At 43.7% G+C, this 23,894-nt stretch overlaps 1 protein-coding gene and 1 non-coding gene across 3 annotated transcripts in view; one reads left to right on the top strand and one right to left on the bottom strand.

Moving 5' to 3' along the window:
- Positions 1 to 5,129, bottom strand: part of DNTT (DNA nucleotidylexotransferase) — a 28,363-nt gene extending 23,234 nt beyond the window's left edge. For both annotated transcript variants that reach the window (XM_045876274.3, XM_045876275.3), the window contains exon 1: positions 4,927 to 5,129. In XM_045876274.3, coding sequence (XP_045732230.1) covers positions 4,927 to 5,129 — 203 coding nt within the window. The remainder of the gene's footprint in view (positions 1 to 4,926) is intronic.
- Positions 5,130 to 21,700: 16,571 nt separating this feature from the next.
- LOC123847207 (U6 spliceosomal RNA) lies at positions 21,701 to 21,803 on the top strand. The gene has a single exon (XR_006791458.1). It is a non-coding gene; the product is annotated as a U6 spliceosomal RNA (small nuclear RNA).
- Positions 21,804 to 23,894: the final 2,091 nt, after the last annotated feature.

The raw sequence follows: 23,894 nt of genomic DNA, 5'->3' as shown, positions 1-23,894 counted from the left end.
ACCACCCCACAGCCCAAGAACGATACTTTGAGAGATGCTGCTGTAGAGAAAACTCTCTCCTGAACTGCCCGCACACTGGACTTTGGGCTCAATGACCTCCATGTTTCCAACATGGTACTCATTTCTGTGTGGGTACATGAAATCATTTTAGCAGGTACATAGCTGAACACTAAAAAGGTGTATGTATTTGTTTATATCTACATGTTAAAAGTATGCATATCAGACCCATGGTTTTTATGGATTTCACAGTTTTTATATTATTCCTTAGGACAAGACTAAATTATTTTTAACAATTCATCTGAGAGACAATTGAAGGAAGCACAGTAAGTCTATAATAATGCATGTGGTAAAAGATATTATAAGAATCATGAATGTGCCATTCACATGTCCAGAAAGCCCTGAGTTACAGAATTAACTCATACATTTTCGTTCTTTTTTTTTTTTCTGGTGCCTGTATCTTCACTGTTCCTGTTTTTCTTTTCCTAGTTGGTCCTGCCTCACAGTACAATTAGAAAAATTCTTCATAAAGAAAGAGGCAGCACCCTTCTTTGCCTGGAGACAGACTGACCCCCAATCTGACTTCCCCAGCCTTCCCGGATGGTCACCTGTTTTTATCTTTGTCTTTAAAATGGGTTTCTTTCCTCAGAGAGGTCATCCCCAATTCTCCCCATCTGATGTAGGACTTATCTTGTAAATAATACTTTAAATAGTAATTTACAGTTAAACTGAGCTGTTTACTGTTTAAAAACCCTCCTACCAATTTCCCTTAGCAACTGATCTGTTCAGGATCCCCGACATAGAAAAATCAAAGCAGTTTTGTTTTTTGTTTTTTTTTTAAGATTTTATTTATTTATTTGAGAGAGAGAGAATGAGAGACAGATAGCAAGAGAGGGAAGAGGGTCAGAGGGAGAAGCAGACCCCCCGCTGAGCAGGTAGCCCGATGTGGGACTCGATCCCGGGACTCCAGGATCATGACCTAAGCTGAAGGCAGTCGCTTAACCAATTGAGCCACCCAGGCGCCCAGTTTTATTTGGTTTTATCTCACATGTTAACTACCACCAGTAGGTAGGTTACTATTTCCAGCTCTGACATACCTAAGAAAGAGAGAGTCTTGCCTTGATTTTTTTTTTTTTTTGTCCCACCTTAAATGAGATTATGAACATTAACTTACAGTCCACAGATTTTGGAATGTGAAGTAATTTGGACCAGAGAAGGACTAGAGTTTACAATGCATGTTCTTGAATTTATAAATCTTTACTATTTTGCTGATTACAAAAGTAATACTGGTGCATCATAGAAAAAAATTTAATTACAAAAATTAATCTTGGTAATCACAAGTTCCTTTGGCTGGTTTTATATTCACCAGATAAATCATTCTTTGAGCAAATACTTCCTGAAGCTACTATGTATAAGAAAAATGTCAAAGGTCTAAGGGTGAGGTCGACAAGATGGCCCCCATGATGCCTTTGCCCTTGTGGAGCTGGGGAGAAGTAATTGGGTGAGCTTAGAAGTAAAGCCAAGTGGCAGAGCTGGGGCCAGCCCTATGCCATGGATTACATCCATGTACTGGGGAGGAAATTCCGTCCTCTAAGAGGGTGTGCGGGGGTCTTGGGTCTTAGATACAGAGAGGTGTAGGGAGAAGGGATTCGAGGTTGGGGTACATCTTGCTTTCATCAGGCAATATGTTCTAAAGGTACCCTTGTGGACGAATAAGGAGTGCTGAGCAGGACAAAAGTATCATCCGATGGGTTTCTTCTGCTCCAACAATGGAACTGAGAGAGTATTAAGCTGCTGGGCGGAGACACCCTGGGCGCGACCCTTTCCAGCCACAGCTCTTTCTTCTTCGACATCAGCAGTTTAGGTCAAGACATAGTGGGTTTCACTACTGTGTTCATAGAGGAGGGTCGATGACAGAGTTTTAAAGTACCTCAAAGTACTGAAACTAGGGATGAAATAAGAACATGACAAACACTAGATTCTCGTCCTTCTCTGGCTTGACCTAGATAATTTGAGGATTATGAAGTTGCTTTAAAATTTAGAATGTTGGCCGTGGAATAAAATTCAGTATCCTTTTCATGAATGTGCAAAATGCTCAAATGACTTGACATCTCCCCTGATTTCTATTTTAAGACACAGCTTCCTATGGGACATTGACTAGCATGTCTTCTGAAATATAACATTAACATAACATATAATATAAGTGAAACTGATTCCAAATAGAAGGATACAGTGCACATACGCTGGGGAATGAAATAGCTCCAGATAGTTCAATGGATTCAGGTACATCATTTCTAAGCTATGGATTCAGGTCCAGGTAAAGTAGGAGTCAGATTTTCCCTCAAATATAGTTCTCCTGGCAGCCAAAGAATGTACTAGAAACTATGGAGATTGCTGCCTATTTTCAGAGAATATATATATTTTTAGCTCCTCTTTCTTTGAATCTTATATACTAGAAAAGGAAGGGATAGTCTTCGCTACTGAGAAGTATCCTTTCTTTTAGATATCAATTTTCTTCATTTTTATTTAAAATATATACTTATTGTAAAAACATTGGAAAACCTAGAGAATAAAAGCAACCATAATCCCTTCCTAATAACCCCTTCCTCACAATAATAACCACTTACAACATTTTGATGGGTTTCCTTCCTGTCTTTGTTCTGTTTGTTTTTATCATTTGACCTAGTTCATATTGTGGTGACAGAATCCTCTCATTAGGGTTTTGCTATAAAGGTCAATGGGCCCAGCTTATTAACAAGAAGACAATCGCACTTTACATCTGTATGCCTGTTTCTGATTTACCAGAGCACACTGACGCCCGTCATCACATTTGGTGATTACCTCAGAACAAACTATTTTTCAGGAAGCTAAGGTCAGGGAGCGGGGAGGGGGTCTGGCCCCACACTACATGGCCGGGAAGGGTCGGAGCCAGAATTGGAGGTCTCTAGACTTCTCATCTAGAGATTTTCCCCTACCACAATTTCTACTGCCCTTTCCAATTAAGGGCTATGTATCTATGCACAGAAATTCCGTTTGAGAGCTGGGACTTCTACTTCCTGTGGTTTCTTTTTGAGCCATCACACACATTTGTGTTTCGTGTGTCTTCTGGGCTGTCAGCCTGGGAGCTTTGCCATCATCATACGCATGGCAGCGACTTGCTCGCTGTGCAGGAGCAGCTGGGCTTGGTCCTTGGCAGCAGGCATCGGACGCACGGAACTGCCTCTCTGGCTCTGTGGCCCAAAGAAGGAACTTGCCTCCAGTGTCTCCCCAAGGACCTGCCTCAGCCACCGTGTCTGTATTCGTAGCTGCTCCTGTAACGAGTCAGCCCTTGCTGGAAGTGCGGACGTATCAACCGAGAGCTTTCGATGTAAGTGGCACCTTGACCACCTGGCTGTCGCCTTCCTGCCTGGCCCTTGTCAAATTTCTTTACCACAAAAAGCAGTTCCATATTTGCTGAGGCTTTTCGTTTCTTCTTTTTTAATTTCCTTTTTTTTTTTTTTTTAATTTCTGGGTTTGGGCCTCTTTATCTACGTCATCTTTTCTTCCCCTAATTCCAACATTTTATGTAAGTCAGTAAGATTAAGGTAGACTTAACAGTTAGATGAAATCTATGATTCCACGGAAGGGATGTTGAGATTTGGGGCTTAACATCTCAAACGAGAGGGGGGGTTAAAGCGAAAACAAGAGGCAGAGAGGGGGGAAAGGAGAGCACACCAAGAAAAATCGCAGGAGGGGAGAGACCACAGGAGACTCGGGAATTTCTGAATAGGGCATTTTAGCAAAAAAATAAATAAATAAAATGTTTCTGTGACCTTGACTCTTCATATGAATTATGAATATTTTGAAAATCATCATATCTTATTATTGACTTTTGACACATGTTTCTCTAGCAAGTAGAAGCTGGCATTTCTTCAGCAGGAAATGCCTGTCAATTTTACTTTGAAATATTAAAGACTGTTTTTAAAATAAAAAAATTAATTTTCACAGAACATTCTTACAGTTTTTCCTGACAAAGTGACGGTCAATCTATTCTTTGGACAATCAAAACCAGCCAGTTGCATTGACCATCCTTTATCCGTTGCAAGCCCCCTGGCTGTTCTGTGAAAAGCTAATGTAGGACTTAGAGAAACAACAAGGCTAATTGCTGGGGTGAGTGGGGTTGTGAGTGAACTAGTCTAGGTGGCCCAAGAGTGGCTTCAGTTGCCTTTTTGTCTGGGCTTTGACCTCATCACTCAGCACCATGTCTACCGGCCCTGGACAGAGCTGTCCCTGAATCTTTAACCGGCACTCCTCGCTCTGCGAACCCCACTGGGACAGTTCGTCGGAAAAGCATGATCAAGGCCACATTTGGGTGCCTGTGGAGAGCCAGCCACCATCTCTCATCCTAGCCCATCACGGACACTAGTCACCTCAGCACAGCCAGGGTTTTAGTTTAATTGCCAAGAAACCAAGCCATTCTTTCTGCCTCAGAGTAGCTGAAAATTTTTGATTGACCTCAGTGGGATTTTGTTCAATTTAGTCAGGAAAAATTGAGTGGTTTCAGCATTACATTTTCCAATTAAGTTTCTGTTATCATCCCTGGATAGCTCATCTCATAATGGTGAAAGGTAAAAAAAAACAAAACAAAACAAAAAACAAAAAACCCCAAAACAAAACAAACAAAGAAAAACAACCAACAAACCAACCAAACAAAACCCCCAAAAACCTTATATTTTGGTGCCAACTAGTTTTAGTATAATTATATCAGTCCCCACTCATCTTATTTCCCTTAATTAGTTGGCTCAAATGTGTTCTTTGATTTCAAACCCATTTTCCCAGTGGGAGCATCACCTCTTCTGTATGTGGAAGAAAACATAGATTCCTTGGGTTCCAAAAAAGCTGTTCACAAAAACCCTGCTTATTCACAAAGTGAAATCAGTGATGTCCTACCTGAGCTCATTTTCGACCCTGAATCCTTTCCTTCGTGCCAGCTCCATGAGGAAGGCTCTGCGGGTGGTTCCCATTTTCTTCTCCAAAATATAGAGGACCAAATCCTGAAATTTGATGTCATGAGGAGGAGAGACCATCGAAGCACCCATTTGCCTGGGCCTCTTCTTCCGAGGGCCCAAGTGGACAATTTGCAAAGGATCCATGGGAAGAGGCATCTGATACTTGTATCTGTGCCATCAAGTGGTGTCTCCAGAAGTGAGGGAGAGCCTGCCCTCCTACATGAAGAGTTCTGATGTCATCTTACTAGTAGATTCTCATCCAGGGCAAGGTCTCCTGGGCTCTGCCCTGCTGACAGCTTCCTGCTGAAGAGCAATGGAGAATTTTTATCTCTGTTAGCTCATTTGTTCAATGTGGAAATCATAATGGAAACAGTAAATTAACTTTGCTTTCTGGTGCATAATCTTACCAGATCCTCAGAATAACCTCTCTAGGAAGGTAGGGAAGCATCATTACTCCCATGTTAGCATCTATCTATCCATTTATTATTCATTCATTCATTTATTCACTTATTTGTTAAGGCCCCTTTGTCTTTATTTTTGATTCCTTTTTAACCTTCCAACTTGCTTGCATTCTCTTCCTCTTTTAGGTAATCATTATAATACATTGGATTTCTATAGTTTCCATGGGTGTTACATGTTGTGTGTAGTTGTTTTGATTTTACATAAATGGCACTGTTAAATTTCTCATTCTGCTGATCACTTTTTCACTCAAAAAATGGATCAGGTCCCTCCACATTAGTCTATCTTCTAATCTGTTACCTCTAATTGCTCCACAGTAGTTCATGATGGACATTTTAGCCATCCTGGTGCATTTTGTAAGTGAGGAAACCAAGGGTCAGACAATTTACACAAGATCACAGAGTAAGAGGCAGAACCAGGTCTTAAACTCAGGTCTTCAGATTCCAAATGTTACATATCTCAGTTTTCTCAGTGGACTAAGGTAGCCTGGAGAATAGTCTATTATGTAACTCTAAAATTGATCTTTTGGGATGGAATGGGATGATCTTCAGTTAGGAATTACTGCCATAAAAAGACATTTTCACAACTTATGTGCAAAATAAAACTAGTGTCTCTCATCAATACACTTTATCAATCTCATTTCTTGAGCATTTACTATGTGGTCAAGGTAAGCACCTACCAGCCTTAGCTGATTAAATCCTCATAATGTCACTGTCTGGTAGGTACTAGCATCCCCACTGAGGTAAACACCTTTCGCAAGATTGCAGAGCTAGTATATGGTTATAAGTAGGAAATTATCAAGCTAGGACTTGAACTCAAATCTATCTGCTTTTAAAACCTGTGCTCTCAACTACCAAGAAGCCTTCCTCTGTGCATGTCTTCTCCAATAAAAATCAAAGTTCTTCTCACCCATTTGCTATATTATTTGAGACTTTTGCTATCCCCAAAGGCATAGGAGCTCCTCCCCACAACACTAGAGAAGAGTGATGTGACAGTTGTCTTCAAGCATTTGCAAAGTTGTGTTGTCCAAAAGAGCAAGATCAGAAATCTTGGGTGGAACTTATAGAGTAGTAGATTTTATTTTTTATTTTTATTTTTTATTTTTTTAAAGATTTTATTCATTTATTTGAGAGAGAGAGAGAGAGCACACATGAGAGGGGGGACGGTCAGAGGGAGAAGCAGACTCCCCGCCGAGCAGGGAGCCCGATGCGGGACTCGATCCTGGGACTCCAGGATCATGACCTGAGCCGAAGGCAGTCGCTTAACCAACTGAGCCACCCAGGCACCCTAGAGTAGTAGATTTTAACTCTCTGCAAATATGAACTTTTTATTAAATAGAGCTGTCAAAAAATATGAGGAGACTGCATCATACAGTGAGATAGTACAGGTTATGAGAAGTGTTCAAATGGGATCCAAACAGTTGTTCATTGAGATGTTATAGAGGGACTCAGACATCTGGTAAAGACCTTTCATGCCATTCCAGTATTCTGTGATTGTTTGTTAAAGACAAAAATCTGGGGCCAGGAGCCCGTTTTGGACCTCACTCTTAGAGGAGTCTGGTTACTGATGTGCTGAGCGCTCTGTGAGAGGACACAGACTTAAATACCTTGTGGCCCCCCAGCATGGAGAAGCAAGAGTCTTGCAAGAGCCTGGGGTTGTCATGTTCATCCCCACGGCATGGCCAGAAGAAGAATGGGTATGTCACCTAAATGGCAAAGGAGATGGGGAACCAGCACAGAGACATGGCTGAGAGCTCAGGCTCTGATGGCAGGCTGCTGGCCCAAATCCCGCGGCATTTTTTTGAGCTGTGACCTTGACCACTGTGCTTCCTTCCCTAAGCCTCAGGTTTCCCCCTCTGTAAAACGAGGGCTAACTGAGATAACCCACACAGCCTGCTGAGCAGAGTGCTTGGCACAGAGGAAGCACTTCAAATACCTGTCAGTTGGTAGTAATTTGGTGTTTTGTTTTTAGAGAAGAGCCAGTTGGATTTGAAATCAGATCTTTATGTTTTATAAAACTACTAAATCATCAAAAAATGATGTTAACCAATGTTTTACTTAATCTGCTTTGAATCGCTGGTACTGAAAAGATTACCAACAAAAATTTAAAATGTGATGATGGCTGTCTGGGTATCAGGCTATTGTCTCTCAGCCCCAAATCTACCTTTCTATGATGGGCTCTATGAAGTTGGGGCTGGGACTGTGCAGACGCCATTTCTCATCAACTGGCTCCATGCTAGGCTCTACCAGTAGGGGGCACTAGAGGGATGCTGCAAGGCTGGACAGAGGGGAGGGTCTTGATCTTTTTGGTTTGCTTGCTGATAGGCTCACGGTCTTCTCAGTAATGGTTTTTCACTCTGGCTGCAGCAGCTGGTTCCATTCTGCAGCATTTTTTAAAAAGATTTATTTATTTTGAGAGAGAGCGCAGGCACGTGAGCAGGGGAGGGGCAGAGGGAGAGGAAGAAAGAGACTCCTCCTTGAGCAGGAAGCCTGACCAGGAGCTCGATGCCACAACCCATGAGATCATGACTTGAGCCGAAACTGAGTCCATTGCTTAACTGGCTGAGCCACTCAGACCTTTTTTTTTAGCTTCCTCATGCCCTTCAGAGATACCAACACTAACCAGGCACATGTCCTTTTCAGGGCTCTGAGTCTTCTTCCTATGAAGTACAGCACAGCGCCCCCTCCTCAAAGATCTGTGTTGCAGCTCCATGGAGACTCCCTGCTCCACAAGTGGGGTTCCAGCAATCCCAACTCGGCCCCTTTGTCCCCACAGCCCTAGGGGCGAGCCATGCTCCCTGCAGTTACTCTCAGACTTATCTCAGTGTTCTTTTGCTTTTCAGTCTTCCAATGCCTGTCAAACCAATCCCTTATGTTAAATTCTTTCTGTTGAAATACCTAGTGTGTTTTCCTTTTTTGTAACTGGACCCTGACTGATATGCTGTCCAGTTAAAGTGAGGCGTAGGAAATAAAGACCCACCTACACTTCTGGGGCATACTCTTTCTAAAAGGAACTCTGACAAAAAAATTATTTAAGACATCCAAATCCCCTGAACCAGCATTTCCATTTTGTTAGGAAAGAGAGACAAATAAATGTGAATGCACTAAGATGTTCATCACAACTTTTTGCAGAGAAGACTTAAAACGACATAAATGTCTAATCACAGTGGGGGGTGATAAAGTATGATAGGACGTTATGCAGCCACTAAAATCACATCATGAGAAAATACTCTAAAACGTGGGTAAGTGTTCACAATCTAATAATTGTAAAATCAGTGTACAAAATAGTCGTTACTGTATGGCATCAATTTTGTCAGAGAAGACTGGAAAAATATATGGCAAGCTTGATATAATAGTAGATATCACTGGTTGTTGGTTTATGCATGATTTCTATTTTTGTCTTTGTGCTTTTCTGTATTTTACAAATTTTCTATAATAAACATGAATCCTATTTGCCACCACAAAAACAAAGGACTTACAAAAATTACCTTGAGTTGACACCATGTGGCTTTAGTGAAAGCTATGATTAAAGGTAGCGAGGTTGCTCGGAGTAAGCTAAATAGCAAGTGAACATGTTTTCTGATAATTACAGCACAGGGCTGAGTGACAAACACTTCATATTTTTCGTGAAAATCCTATCTCACCACCAGGCAAGACTCCACTGAGGAATGGGAGGGGCTGTGTGATTCCGCCTGGTTTATATAACTTACTGAAGCTGACTCTGGGGAGGGAATCTGTGGCTTCGAGGCCCCTTTTCCTGTCTCTGAGGGTCCTTTTCATGGTATCATGTGACTTGTGCTAGGATGACAGTTATGAAAGCTGAAGCCATTGTCGTAGCTTGGGGAAGGGAGGTGTGACACCCCTTAGCCTCACCTGAAATTGGGTCTGAGTATACCAAAGTCTCATGGTTATTTCAGGAATTAAACTGAATCATGCTCCTGAAAGTGCCTGGAAAATCATGAACCACTGCACAAAGGTCGATTGTTCTTGTTATTCTCACTGGCACTGCTGCTAATGGCAGGAATTAATTAATTTTGTCTTACTGAACCATCAGTTTCTAGAGCTACTTGCACCAGATGTTGAGCACACCCTTGGCCCGGTATATGGGTCAATCAGCCCCAAATCTTGGTGGCTTAGTGCAACAAAAGTTTATTTTCTCTCATGCTACTTTTTGGTAGAGGATTCTTCTTCACTCAAGACTCAGGCTGGTGGAGGCTTCACAGTTTTGTACCTGTACTGCCTGGATGATGAGGTTGTCTTGGTTACCCTGGCAGAGAAGAGGGCACTGGGGGGGGGGGGGGTCTTGCATGAGCAATTAAATGCTTTGTCTTAAAAACGATACATATGACTGCTGGTCATAGCCCATTGGTCAGAACCAGTCACACGGTCCCACCTAAATACATCAGGGCTTGGAAATGCAGGGGAGCACAGGGGATTTGGGGGGAGCATTCCTGTTCCTGGCATGCCCAGGATCAAACTAAGTGCTCATTGATGGGCGCCTTCTGGAGACACCCAGTCAGCGGGATGTTACTGCTTCTACACTAAAGCCATGGCAGAGATTAGGGAGGACCAGAGCCCTGTGCTGCCTAGAGGAGCAGCTCAAGAGAAGGATCACACTGTCAAGTCATCAGGCCATTCTAGGACCTTTAGAATTCCAAGCTGCTGTTGTGGTCCTGGGGACAAGAAGATCTGATCTCTCTGAAATACCTCCACACCAACTGTTCCTCCTTTCAAGCGGTATATAAAGGGGAAAGTCCTTTATCAGTGTCAAAGTCTATCCTAAATTTGGGTCAGGTGTCCTCCCTGCTTGCACAGTCTTCTGTGCTCCATTGCCCATGAGAGCATGTGTCACTCTGTATTGCAGTGCTCTAATCCCCTGCGTGAACCTCCTGTTGGGGCAGGACTCATGTAGGTTGTATTTACATCGGAATCCCCAGTTCCTAACCCAGCACCTTGTATGGTAGACACCAGTTAAGGTAGAAGAAGCCAGAAACCAAACATAACTTAATATGATTATTATTAAGCTTCTATGCTGTTTGGGTAACTATGATATGAATCTTCTGCCATGACCACCCTTCTCCACTCCACACGTTCCCAACTAAATGTCTCTTCAATATGAGCAAGGATAATACAGTTGCTAAGGAACCAGACTACCTGAATTCAACACCCAGACATTTATGAGCTGTGTGACCTTGGGCAATTTACCAAACCTCTCTATGCCTCAATTCCCTCATCTGTGCAATGGGGATTTTAATGATTTCTATCTTACAAGTGGTTAGGAGGACTAAACACTTCAAAGGGTCCTGGCATGCAGAAAGTCCTCAGAAGTATTCACTGTTCCTGTAACAGCCCTTCTTGTTCCCCTCCCTGTCCTTCCCCTCAGTCCCCATACACTTGAGAGGTATTTTCTCAGAGTACTTCCCACTGGCCTTTTGATGTCCCCAGACTCTTCCAAAAGTGGTGTCAGGCCCAGTGAGGAACAGACTCAGATCTCAAAGAGACTAAAGGAGTGCCTGCCGTAATTCCCAACATGGGTTCCGAGGAACGCTAGTCTCATGAAGTGTTCTGGGCAAAACAAGAAGTTCTGTAGTGAATTAAATTTAGGAAAGCCAGACAAACTCTACAATTTGTGTTAGAACATGGAAGTTTTTGAGAAGCCTTGCAGTCAAGAAATCTTTTAAATTTTGTTTAGCCCCATGTATTCCCAACTCGCTTGTACTTTTGTTTGCTTGTTCTCTAAACACTTGTAGCATCTTGTTGAACACAACAAGTGTTGACGACCACATATGCACTAAGCCTGGGGGCCTGGAGTTAGGCCTGGTAACCACCTGCCACTCACCAGGTATGTGATCTGGGGCAAGTCACTTACCCTACGGGATTCTCAGCCTCTGACTTGTAAAAATGGCAATTACGGTGCCAGCTTCATTGCACTGTAAGTGAGGGATAAGAGAACATAAACATACCCGCCTGGCCCCCTGGGGGGCTTGTCCCCATTCTACTCTCGCCTTCACCCTGCCTCTCCCAGGTGCCAGCAGACACGGCCGGTGCTCCTGGCTTGGGTAGGCGATGCCAGGATGCCAGAAGGAACACACCTGGTCGTTGGCTGCCATTGTCACACCCCTATGCAATCGCTGCCCTTCTCAGTTTAATGTTGACTTGTTCTTCCACTTTGGATAATACTTGATCTCCTTATGATCATTCTTAGAGACCTTTATGAGTGTGAGCATATGGGGCAGGAAAGAAGGGAGAGGGTGGCTGGTTTACCCTGGTCTGGTGGAGAAGTGGGCCTCTTCTCATCAACAACAGTATTTTTATCCCTAGCAGTCCCGTTGCTCTATTTTTGTGCTTTAGAAGAAGTCAGTTTGCAAGAGAAAACTTCTGCTTCCGGTAGTTTTATTTTCTTTTATATATCAAATATCTTGTATCATCTACTCATTTCAGCTGTAGATCTGGGAACTCTGCCATCCCCAAATGTGCAGCAGGGTTCTGTTTTGGTTTGGTTTTTTACCGAACACCAGTTTCCTCTGCTGCCTCAACAGCTGTGCTTGGTTCTTGGCAGCAAATGTTTTCTGGAGTTTTGAAGTGCCTCCTTGGGATGACAAAAATCTTAGAAAATGTGCTTCTTGTCCCTGAGAAGCAATCTCTAGCTATGGATCCTTCATGCTAGTAAATATAAGAAAACTGTATTTCAGTTATGACTTGGGGTTTCACCTTTGTCCACAAGGTGAGAAAGGATGGAAAGAACAAGGAAGTTGATGGAAACAGCAGCTTATTTGTTCTAGTATTTATTCAAAGATATTTATTAAACTCCAGCTGTGCACAGGATGGTGGGTGAAAGCATGGGTATCAGGCGTGGAGGAGAGAAAGCATGGGTACTTGCCTCAATGGAGTGTTTGAAAGGAGAGTTGGGATTTTACTTGCAAAGAATTGGGAGCTGTTTGAGCAAAGGTAGACTGTGACAAAATGGTGCCTTAGGAAAATTAATCGGGCAGTAATGAATGGATGAATGGAAGAGAAGAAATTAGGAGACATGGTGATAATTTAGGTGCAAGGTAACCGAAGGCTGAACTGGGGTAGCCAAAGGAAGTCTGAACAGAACCTGAAAGGAGAGCCACAGGAGCTGATGACTGTGTCGTTGGCCACTGGATGGGGCGAACAGGGTCAGTAATGGCCCCAGGACACCTGGCGAGAAGTCCTCCAGTAGTGCCAGTCCCCAGATGATTTCCAAGTCTTTATCTCCAGCCCATTCCACTCTCTTGAGTGCCAGGCCCATTTAGGTTCCTCTTACAGGTCTTACTCAAAATGCCTAAAGCAGAACTACGGGCCCACACACCCCAAACTTCTCCTTCCATCTCTTCCCCAGATCCTTTTAGTTGTCTCCTTGTCACTTGATGGTGTTCCTGAGACAACCAGTAACATCTTTGTCCCCTCTGCATGACACACCAGCAGTAAGCACGGGGGGCAGGTAAGTGGCCGGGATGAATGTTAGACAGCCGGCTGGCAAAGTTCCAGAACATTTAGCCTTTGGCTTTGGTCAGCGGGCGCTGACTGGCTCCACCGTGCCACGTGACCTGAGTCACTAGATGAGCTTCATTTCTAGTAAACAGGAGAATGGGGCTTGATTCTTTAGCTCCTACCTTTGGGACCCTATAATGTCATTGAGAAGTTTTATGATATCATCACGTTATGATGATGGAGTAGCAATCACGGTCATCTGTAAAGGTGTCATGCTTTATCAAGGGCTTCAACGGCCACCCTCATGCTCACTCTTCAGAGCACCTGGAGGGTATTTAAGCTGCCCCTCTTAAAATCTCCCCATTGGCAGAATTCGAGGAAGAGAGGGGCGGGGAGGCTCAGGAATGGTGCTCACAGAGGAGGGAGCCCACTGTTCCAGGGTGAGGAGGCATGCACCAGATCTCTGAGAGCACTGAACACCTGAGTCAGCACCGGGCGCCAGGAAGCTGGGAGAGTTTCTGAGCAGGACAGTAGCAGGAACAAGTCAGCGCCGCGGTGAGGTGTGTAGAGCATCAGAGAGGGGAGTCCTCAGACAGGTGGAGATCCAGAGCTCTGACTCCACCTGGGAGACCATTGCAATCAGCCAGTAGAGAGCTAACGAAAGCTGAAACTGGGGCCACTCATTCATTCGTTCATTCACCAATATTTATTGCTTGGCTACTCTGTTCCAGGAACTCTTCTACTCAATAAGAAAACAGAGTCAATAAACCAGATTATCCCTGGTCTCATGGAACTTACATTTTATTAAAGAGAAACAGACAATACATACAATTAATAATGAACGAGTAGGCCAGATGGTGGTAAGTGCTATGGAAAGAATCAAATGGATGGGGAGGGGCAGTTGGGGTGCAATTTTAACTAGGACAATCAGAAGGACTCACTGAGGAGATGACATTTGGGCAAAGGCCTGAAAGAAGCTAATGGCAGTGGGGCTGGAGACTGGGGGTTAATGGGACAGAAGGAGGCAAATCAGGAAGGAACAACTTTGAAAAGAAAGGATCTGGAGTCATTTAGACAGTGAACTGGAGAACAATAGGATCACAACCAAAACTGTAAATAGATTTAAACCAAATTTGGAATGTGTTTGGCCTTTATGTTTGAAAAGAGTCATTTGAAGATTTCAGTTATTCTTTACCAGATTTTATGGGACCAATTCTATGCTGTAGCAGTATTTGTAACTCTAGGGGTTTGAGATGGTCTTAGGTCAGAGGAGAGGAGAAGCAGAGGTTGATGTTAGTGATATGCTTCAAATTCCCGGATGCTCCTCGTCGCTTAGGAATGGACTGTTGCTCCGTCCCGCCGTAAACATTACCAGGGTCGCAGATGTCCCACCCTTGGCTGCTTGCTGTACTGCCTACAGCCCCCTTTCAGGACTGAGGCACACGTTTCCTCCCCTGCAGGGAGTACTTAGAGCTGGTGGCTCACTGCCAAAGGGAGCCACCTGGCCTAAGGGCAGAACCCTCCCGGGGGACAGCCACATCCAGTTACTGGTAGTGGGGTGGGGGGTCGGTTATGAAGGCCAGATCATCTTGTTTCAAGGGGTGACGACTCTGAAGTCACCCGTCCCGCCCCCCGCCCCAGCTCTAGAGCATCCCGTGGGATCGGCTGAGGCCTGTGTTCTGTCTACACTGTGGAACAACTGTTCCCTCTACTTGGGTCACTTCCTTCACCCCCAACAGACGTTGATCCCATTGGCATCCCCGAAAGGCTTCCTGCACACAAATGCCCATTTCAGGATCAGCTTCCCACAAACTCATCCTAAGAACACATCTTTGCCACTTAACCTATTTTGATAGTCTTCTACCTTTCTTTAAGACAAGCTGTGCTTATCTTCCTACGGAGGTCAAAACCTTCTTGACGATCAGGAGACCACTCTTGACCACCCCAGGGGGCATCGAACTCATCCTTGCACAAAGGTGACCATCCCTAATGACAGGCTTAGGAAGCTTTCGGCTTCCATCCAGAGAGGCCCATGAGACCTGGTACGCAGAAGAGAACAGCTCAGGCCCACAAGTGTTTGTGCCAAACCATTTCTCTAAAGCTGGTTTTGCTGGGGATGCAGCCAAAACCCGTTTATTCCCTGCCAGGAAGTGAAAGTCTTTTATCACCACCTGGGAGGAAAAAGGGGTTCAACCGCTCAGGCTCAGTAGAAACAATCTTACATTGGTGAATAGGGTAGGAAGCTCGGTTCTGGATGCAACAAGTTTGAGAAATTTATACTGAATGTGGGTTTCTCAAAGAGAATAATTTAGGAGGAGGGGAGTAGGCACTCACTTTTGCCACGTTAATTTTTTTTCAGGAAGGTTTGTGAGCAATTGTTTACTTTCTAAAAATAACAGAAAATTTTATATTCAATGTTTTAAAATTATGGGGACTATAGTTTGGCTTCTAGTTATGTGCTAAATGATGCGATTATATTGGACCAAAGTGTTTTAACTTGTATAACTTTATGCTCTTGTGGTGCAAAAGAGCCTGGTTCCTTTCAAAGGAACCAGGTGGCAGGTTACTTAGTCTCAGAGGAAATACACCTTTGTCTGAGCTCTGTTAAAAAAGGCAGAAGAGGGTCCAGCTTAGAGAACTACAGCTGGAGTTTGCTTTAGACAGCTTGGGAGGAGGATATGGGGAGAGAACAGGGAGAGCTCCGGAAAAAAATCCAAGAAAAGCCCAGCAGCTCTGAGAGGAAAACTCACTAAATTCTAGATGTTAGAGTCTCCTGGGATACCGGGGCATGGTGGATGTCTTAGTCAGTTTGGGCTGCTTATAATAAAAATACCATAGACTGGACAGCTTAAAAAACAGAAATTAATTTCTCACAGTTCTGGAGGCTAGAAAGTCCGAGGTCAAGGTGCTGGCCAATACAGTTCCTGGTGGTTCCTGGTGAAAACCCACTTCCTGGTTTGCAGATGGCTGCCTTCTCACTCTATCTTCACATGGCAGAGAGATCTTGCCTCTAATGTCTCTCCTCATAAGGGCACTAACGCCCATCATGAGGGCTCCACCTCCATGACCTAATGGCCTCCCAAAGGCCTCACCTCCAAATACCACCACACTGGGGATTAGGGCTTCAGCATGTAAGTTTTAGGTAGACACAAACATTAGGTCCACAACAATGGGTAAAAAATAAAAGTAAAGCCAAAAAAACACCATTTACTTGTTACATGCAAACACTGCTACATAAATATTTGTTCTCTACTGAGAACTTTCGTTCATATCCCTGGCTACAGGGTAGAACTACCTGAGGTATTTTTGTTTTTGTTTTTTTAAAGATTTACTTATTTAGGGCGCCTGGGTGGCTCAGTTGGCTGGGCGACTGCCTTCGGGTCAGGTCATGATCCTGGAGTCCCGGGATCGAGTCCCGCATCGGGCTCCCTGCTCGGCGGGGAGTCTGCTTCTCCCTCTGACCCTCCCCCCTCTCATGTGCTCTCTGTCTCTCTCATTCTCTCTGTCTCAAATAAATAAATAAAATCTTAAAAAAAAAAAAAGATTTACTTATTTATTTGAGAGAGAGAAAGAGAGTGGGGGGGGAGGGGCAGAGGGAGCGAGAGTCTTAAGTAGAGTCCGCACTGAGAGCAGAGCCGAACGCCGGGCTCGATCTCACGACCCTGAGATCATGACCTGAGCCAAAACCAAGAGTCCGACTCTTAACCAATTGTGCTACCCAGGTGCCCCAAACTACCCATCGCTAATCCTACTTTGTCCGCCTTCGTAGCAAGCTAAAAAGATATGGAAACATAGACTCCTTTCTTACTTCCTTTTGATATTTGGACTTGTTACATGAAATCACTACTTTTTTTTTTTAATTGACATATAAGGTATCATTGGTTTCAGAGGCACAGGTCTGTGATTCATTAGTCTTACACAATTCACAGCACTCACCACAACACATACCCTCCCCAATGTCTATCACCCAGTCACCCCATCTTCCCAACCCCCCTCCCCTCCAGCAACCCTCAGTTTGTTTCCTGAATTTAAGAGTCTCTTATGGTTTGTCTCCCTCTCTGGTTTCGTCTTGTTTCATTTTTCCCTCCCTTCCCGTATGATCCTCTGTCTTGTTTCTCAAATTCCTCATATCAGTGAGATATGATACTTGTCTTTCTCTGATTGACTTATTTCACTTAGCATAATACTCTCTGTTCCATCCATGTCATTGCAAATGACAAGATTTCATTTTTTGATGGCTGTGTAATATTCCATTGTGTATATATACCACATCTTCTTTATCTATTCATCTGTCGATGGACATCTGGGCTCTTTCCATAGCTTGGCTATTGTGGACATTGCTGCTATGAACATTGGGGTGCAGGTGCCCCTTTGGATCCCTACATTTGTATTTTTGTGGTAAATACCCAGTAGTGCAATTGCTGGGTCGTAGGGTAGCAATATTTTCAACTTTGTGAGGAAACTCCATACTGTTTTTCCAGAGTGGCTGGACCTGCTTGCATTCCCACCAACAGTGTAGGAGGGCTCCCCTTTCTCCGCATCCTCACCAACATCTGTTGTGAAATCATTACTTTTAATGTTTTCCTCAACATTCCTTACAATTCAAACTTGCTCCATCCAGCACAAGCAGGGCTTTGGGAGAAGGCACTCTCGTCCTTTGAGTCATAGCTCCACTGTGTCAGCACCATGTGAGACAGAGCTCCCCAATGCCACAGGACACACGGCCACATGCTTCTCCCATTTACCAGGCGCCATCTTGGGAGTAGTACATTTTCTGGAGTTATCCAAGCAGAAAGAGAGCTACTTAGTGGGACAATTTAGATTGGACTGACATGGTCAGATGGGACTAAACTTTAGTTCTTTTCCCACATTACAGCAAGAAGAAAGAAAATCAGCTCTTCTATAGACAAAATAACAAAGCTCACATTTTCTCTGTACACACAAGGTAAGCGATGTTGCATCCTGACACATGAGCTTATAAATCCATTGGCGTATGGCCCTGGGTACATACACATCCACACACTGTAAGGCAAGCTAAAGCAAGGCAGTGTGAACAAGATCCTAGAAGAACAGGCCGGCAGTGGGCAGCACCTGGCATGGTCTGGGATTCTGGCGTCAGAGAAGGAAGGCCAGCTTCTTGCAGGCAAATCGTGACACACACATATGTGAAATGCTGCAAAATAAAACCCATCAGTGGTACTATTAAGGAGCCAATTTGCCGGGAACTCCCACAGCTGTTTAGGGAGCTGACCAGACACAGCCGAGCTTCATTTCTAAGGACCGTTGCCCCATGCATGGAAGTTCTAGTTGTTTCCACTTGGTGTCAGTATTTTCTACCTTAAAAGGTCTCTGGGTAAAAATTAAGCAAAGTTCCTGTTGAAGAAAGTCTGGAGCATTTGGTTGTGAATAAATTACCTTATTTAAAAAAAAAAATGTTTCATATGCTTCCCGTGGTTTCACAACTTTGGCAGCACAGGAGGGTAACTGTGGTGCTTGGGAAAACCATGGATGCTCAGCCCTACCATTGGCCTCGGAGATTCAGCATCCTTTTGCCTGGGATGAAGCCTGATCCCTAATGTTTTAAAAACTCAGGTAGTTGTTCTGTGTGGCCAGGGACCTGAACCAAAGTTTTCCGCAGAGAACAAATCGTTATGTAGCAATGTACACATGTAGCAAGTAAGCAGGGTTTTTGCTTTTGCTTTTGTTTGTTGCCCATTGTTATGGACTGAATATTCGTATTTTCCTGAAACTCACTCCATCGTTTCCTGCTTTGTAATTTTTTTTTTTTCTCTGTGCAGAGAAAAGGCGGCATCTTCTTTATCTGCAAAGGCTAGTGTAGGATTACCCCATTCATTCATTGGATCAACAAATTATAAGGATCAGCATTGTGTCACATGAGTCCCTCCTTTTATGGAGCTTTTGGGATTGCCGATGGCATCATAAAGGGGCAGAGGAAGCTGCTGGAGGCAGCAGTTCTGTAGGGAAAGAGGTAGGTTCTGGCTTTGCCACTTAGCAGCTGTGTGGCCTTGGGCAAGAAACTTAACTTCTCAGAGCCACAGTCTCCTGTACATAAAACATGTATATTATACAATTTCTTCCTGTTCACCATTAAGTGTTACTTATACTCACAGGTACTCACTAAATGTCTGTTTAGCATGTAGGCAGGGGCTGCTCTGGCCTTGGCCTCCTCAGCTCTGGTGCTGAGCGACATCATGGGGTTTGGAGCCAAGTTTAAGTTCACCATCCGTCCTTGGTGACAGGTAATTGGTGGAAATCCCCCATATGTGCATTTAAATTTTTATAGATCTTTTTTTTTTTAAGATTTTATTTATTTATTTGAGAGAGAGAGAATGAGAGAGAGCACATGAGAGGGGGGAGGGTCAGAGGGAGAAGCAGACTCCCTGCCGGGCAGGGAGCCCGATGGGGGACTCGATCCAGGGACTCCAGGATCATGACCTGAGCCGAAAGCAGTCGCTTAACCAACTGAGCCACCCAGGCGCCCAATTTTTATAGATCTTGCCCGTCTGCAAATTGTTCTCCATTGAGGATATACTAATTTACACTTAGATCATACAGCAGAGAAGTGGTAATGGACCCATTTCCTCATCCTCTTAACACCCAGTGTATTATCAGACTTTGGGATCTTTGCCAATAGGACCTGCGGAAAAAGGTATCTCAGTGGAGTTTTTATTTGCATTCCCCTTAATATGAGTGAGTTCGTGCATCTTTTCCGTCTCTTTAAGTGCTCTAATTCTGCAAACCATCCGTTTATATCTTGTGCCCATTTTTCCACTAGGTGTGTTGTATTTTTCTTATTGATTTCTGGGATTTGGTTACCTATTACAAATTTAGCTTTTTCCTGCATATAGGTTGCAAATACTTGCTCATATTTGTCCTCTGACTTTGATTTGGTTAATGGTGCTGCTTTTTAAACATACGGATTTTTTTATGTAGCCAATATATTGATCTCTTTTATGACTTCTACATTTTGTGTCAGACTTGGAAAGCCCTTTTCCACTCTGAGACTCTGAAAGGAAAACTAAATCCGTGTTCTCCTTTAGGTTTTTTTATGGTTTTATTTTCATGGTTACATCTTTAATCTGCTTGGAATTTATTTTTGTGTACAAAGTGGGGTATGGGATCCAAGTCTCTTTCCCCCAAGTAGCTTCCTAGTTGTCCTAGATTCTTTTATTAAATAATCCATATTTTCTCCACTGATTTGAAACCTACTTAAGTTTTGAAAGAAGGTCAGAGACTTCTAAATTTGGCAGCGGTAGAATTTCCAAGCTGCAAGACTTTAGACTACGCTTGTAGCTCTTTCTGAATTGTGTCTCTTGTCATTTGGAAAAAGAAGAAATACAGGTGCATTGTTCTGAAAATGTAGTTCAACAACCAACTGTGTGGGAGAGTGGAAAGAACACAGACTCCCAGGTCAGAAAACCTGACTTCACTTCTCCTGTTGAGTAATTGTGGGCCAGTCACTTAACTGCTCTGTGCCTCAGTTTTCTCCTCTGTAAAGTGGGTCTAATAATAGCATCCATGTCATACTATATTGTGAAGTTAAAGTGCATTAGTATATGTGGAAAAAGCTTTATAAACTATAATGGTCTGTGGGCACATTTGTTATTTGAATTTTTACAGGTCGGTACGGCATTGCCAGTTAATTTAGACAACACAATTCTAGATTTTTAAATCTATTAACTTTCTGGAAATCTTTCCAACTTCTTTGGAGATGGTTAGTTTCTTTCTCCTTGCTGGTGAGTTTTGTGGGTTTGCTGCTTTTTTGCTTATTAGTCTGTTTTCTGACAGCCTCTGAGTAGAGGAAGGAAGAGAAGACTAGGAAGTTAGATCATGCATTGGGTTTTGAGGGAGAAGGAGGTGAATCAGCATAGCGGTGAGGGGAGGGAGGGAAAATTGGAGGGAGAGGATGAGTTTATTTGCAATCTTGTAAATGTAATTATTTCCTAGAAAATGTTAACACTTGCTGCTTTATAATTTAATTTGCAGCAAAGGTTTGTGGGCAGTACAGAATAAAGGCTGAGCGTCAGGTAGTACAGTGCTTGGTCAGAGTCCCTTGTCTTCTCAGTGTCTCCAGCTTCCTCATCTCTGAAGCAGCGACACTCATAAATGCAGGCCTCATGCTCACATGAGACTAGATTGAAGATTGGAGTGGGCAAGTGAGGAAAAAGTGTAAATATGTAATGGTGGCTTGTGTTTGCCCCCAGGGAATGCAAGCTGCATCATCCGCAACCAGTCCTGCTGGAGACAGGTGTGCCTGAGTGCCGGCCATGACCCTTCCCCGTTCCTGGGGACAAATGCCCCTCCCCACTTTGAAGCCAGCAGAAGTCTGGGCAGAGGGAGATGTCACTGCTATCCTGCCAAGTTTGCAAGAAACTTCATGGGACAATGACTCCATTATCACAAGGGGAAGAGAGATTGCCCAGGAGGACAGGGGGTGGGAACACTGGATGTGGACTTGGCAGGGGTTGGGAGAGGGGGTTGTCCGTGAAACCAGCAGCAGGAGAGCCAGGAGAGAGTGAAACTACCATTTGGGTAGCAGGTGTGGGGCACTTAATGAAGAAAAATGCGACTGTGATTTGAGTTGTTGGAACCAGAGAAACCTGTTCTTCAGGATGCACTCAGCTGTAAACCTGGCTTTACCCCGCACTTATGTTGATCAGTTACAGTGACGCGGTGGCTAAGGCGGATCACGGTTCCCAGCACGCAGAGCTCTTCCACATGCCTTATTATAGATGCTTCCAGCCCCGGGGGAAGGGCGACTTCAAAAGGCCTTCCATTCGCTCGCTTTGGCAGCGCATGTACTAAAACTGGAGCGGTGCAGAGAAGAGTAGCATGGCCCCTGCACAAGGATGACTCGCAAATTCGTGAAGCCTTCCTATTTTTGAGAAAACAAATGCTGCACGTCTCCAAAGACAAGATTCCTTCCATGTTTGGCACATTTTAAGTGTATTTTGTTATGTTCCAAAAATTTGAGACCAGATCACCCAGAACACCCCATTCATCAGTTGGCCCAGGTGCTGTAACGAATTACAGCATTTTCTCTGTGTCAGTCGTTATAAATAAGTGAGTTCTCAGGAAGTGTATTGGAAACCACCACAGAATGTTGGCACTTTTTTGTGAGGTCACATTATTACATTTTCACCGTGAATTTCTGGTTAATTCTATGCCAGCCTAGGGAATTGTCTGTGTCTCTGCGTGCGCACTCTCATTCATAAAAACCCTCCAGCAGGGCCGGCTCCGTGGGAGTGTGTGCAGGCGCCCTGTCACCTAGAGCCCCACCCTCAGAAGAGCCCTCTGCTTGGTTCAGTGTTCTGCTGTCACCGTCTTGAAATTCTTAATAATTTTTGAACAAGGAGCCTCACATTTTCATTTTGCACCAGATCCCACAAGATATACAGTCAGTCCTGCTAACTATGAAATATTGGACTGTGTTCAGAAGGGCAAGTTAGCCTTTTTTTTTTAATTTTTAATTTGGTAGTTACCAGTATTTTTTTTAAATGCCTGCCATTCAGAGAAAGGGGAACCCTCTTACACTGTTGGTGGGAATGCAAAATTGTGCAGCCACTATGGAAAACAGAATGAAGATTCCTCAAAAAGTTAAAAATAGGACTACCCTAAGACCCAGCAATTGCACTACTGGGTATTTATCCAAAGGATACAAACATTGTGATTCAAAGGGGCACATGCACCCCAATGTTTATAGCAGCAATGTCCACAATAGCCAAAACAGGGAAGACGCCCAGATGACCATCAACAGATGAATGGATAAAGAAGATGTGGTGTATATATATACAAGAGAGTATTACTCAGCCATCTAAAAGAATGAAATTTTGCCATTTGCAATGATGTGGATGGAACAAGAGGGTATTATGCTAAGCGAAATAAGTTGGTCAGAGAAAGACATCATATGATTTCACTCATATGTGGAATTTAAGAAACAAAGCAGATGAACATGGGGAAGGGAAGAAAGAATAAAATAAGACAAAAACAGAGAGGGAGGCAAATCACGAGACTCTAAACTCTAAGGAATAAACTGAGGGTTGCTGGAGGGGAGGGGGGCGGGGGGATGGGGTAAATGGATGATGGGCATTAAGGAGGGCACTTGATGGAATGAGCACTGGGTGTTATATGCAACTGATGAATCACTAAATTCTACCTCTGAAACTAATAATATGGCATATGTTAATTTTTAAAATGCCTACCATTCAGGGATGCAGAAATTTATGTGGGGATGTTTATAGAAATAAAGAGACTGAACAGAGAAGGTCAGGGTGTAGCAAAGAGCGGAAGCAAGGGTGGGAGAGTGAAATGAATCAAGTGTTGAGCCCAAGAGTCTTCTTTCGATGCAAAAAAGCAATTTGCATGGTCACCCCCTCTGATGCGTGCATTATCTGATGCTATTGACTTCTCAGGGAGACAGACTGTGCTCTCTTCACTGTGTGGTTTAGAAATTTTGGTGAGTCCGGATTTGCTTTGCAGCGGACTAGCGACCTCATCCTGGCGATCTCTAGACTCAAAGTAAAACAGCTGTTCAGTGGCTTTGACGCCTCCCCACCCCCACACCGTGCTTGCAGGTGCCTTACTGTTTTGCCTGAGCCTGTAATGATAAAGTTAAAAAATACGTTAGCCTCTTTTCTTATACTCTGGAAATACATACCTCTCTCCCTAAACTCTCAGCATTGCTATATTATATTTTTGGTCCCGGCCATTTCTTTCACCAAGTTTTCCCTTAAACAGATATGTGTTCGCCCAAGAGATGGTTCTGTTGCTTTAAGAGGGAAAAAATGTCACACTTGGTTGGTCTGAAAATGTAACACCTGGAGCCCATATTTAGAAATGTTCAGACACACACACACTTACCAGCCTTTCTCACTGAAGTGTGCAAAAGATCACAGGAAGCTCATTGAGTTCAATCATTTATTTGTAAGTTGGTTGTTTGGAACTTGAAAGCACTTTTTCCCATAGAAGCAAAGCT

This window comes from Mirounga angustirostris, unplaced genomic scaffold (genome assembly GCF_029215605.1).
Source record: "Mirounga angustirostris isolate CCGP_5_RB_7025 unplaced genomic scaffold, mMirAng1.0.hap1 SCAF_6, whole genome shotgun sequence".
Lineage (NCBI taxonomy): Eukaryota > Metazoa > Chordata > Mammalia > Carnivora > Phocidae > Mirounga > Mirounga angustirostris.
The sequence above is the reverse complement of the archived record's forward strand: the minus strand, read 5'-3'. Positions and strand labels throughout refer to the sequence as shown.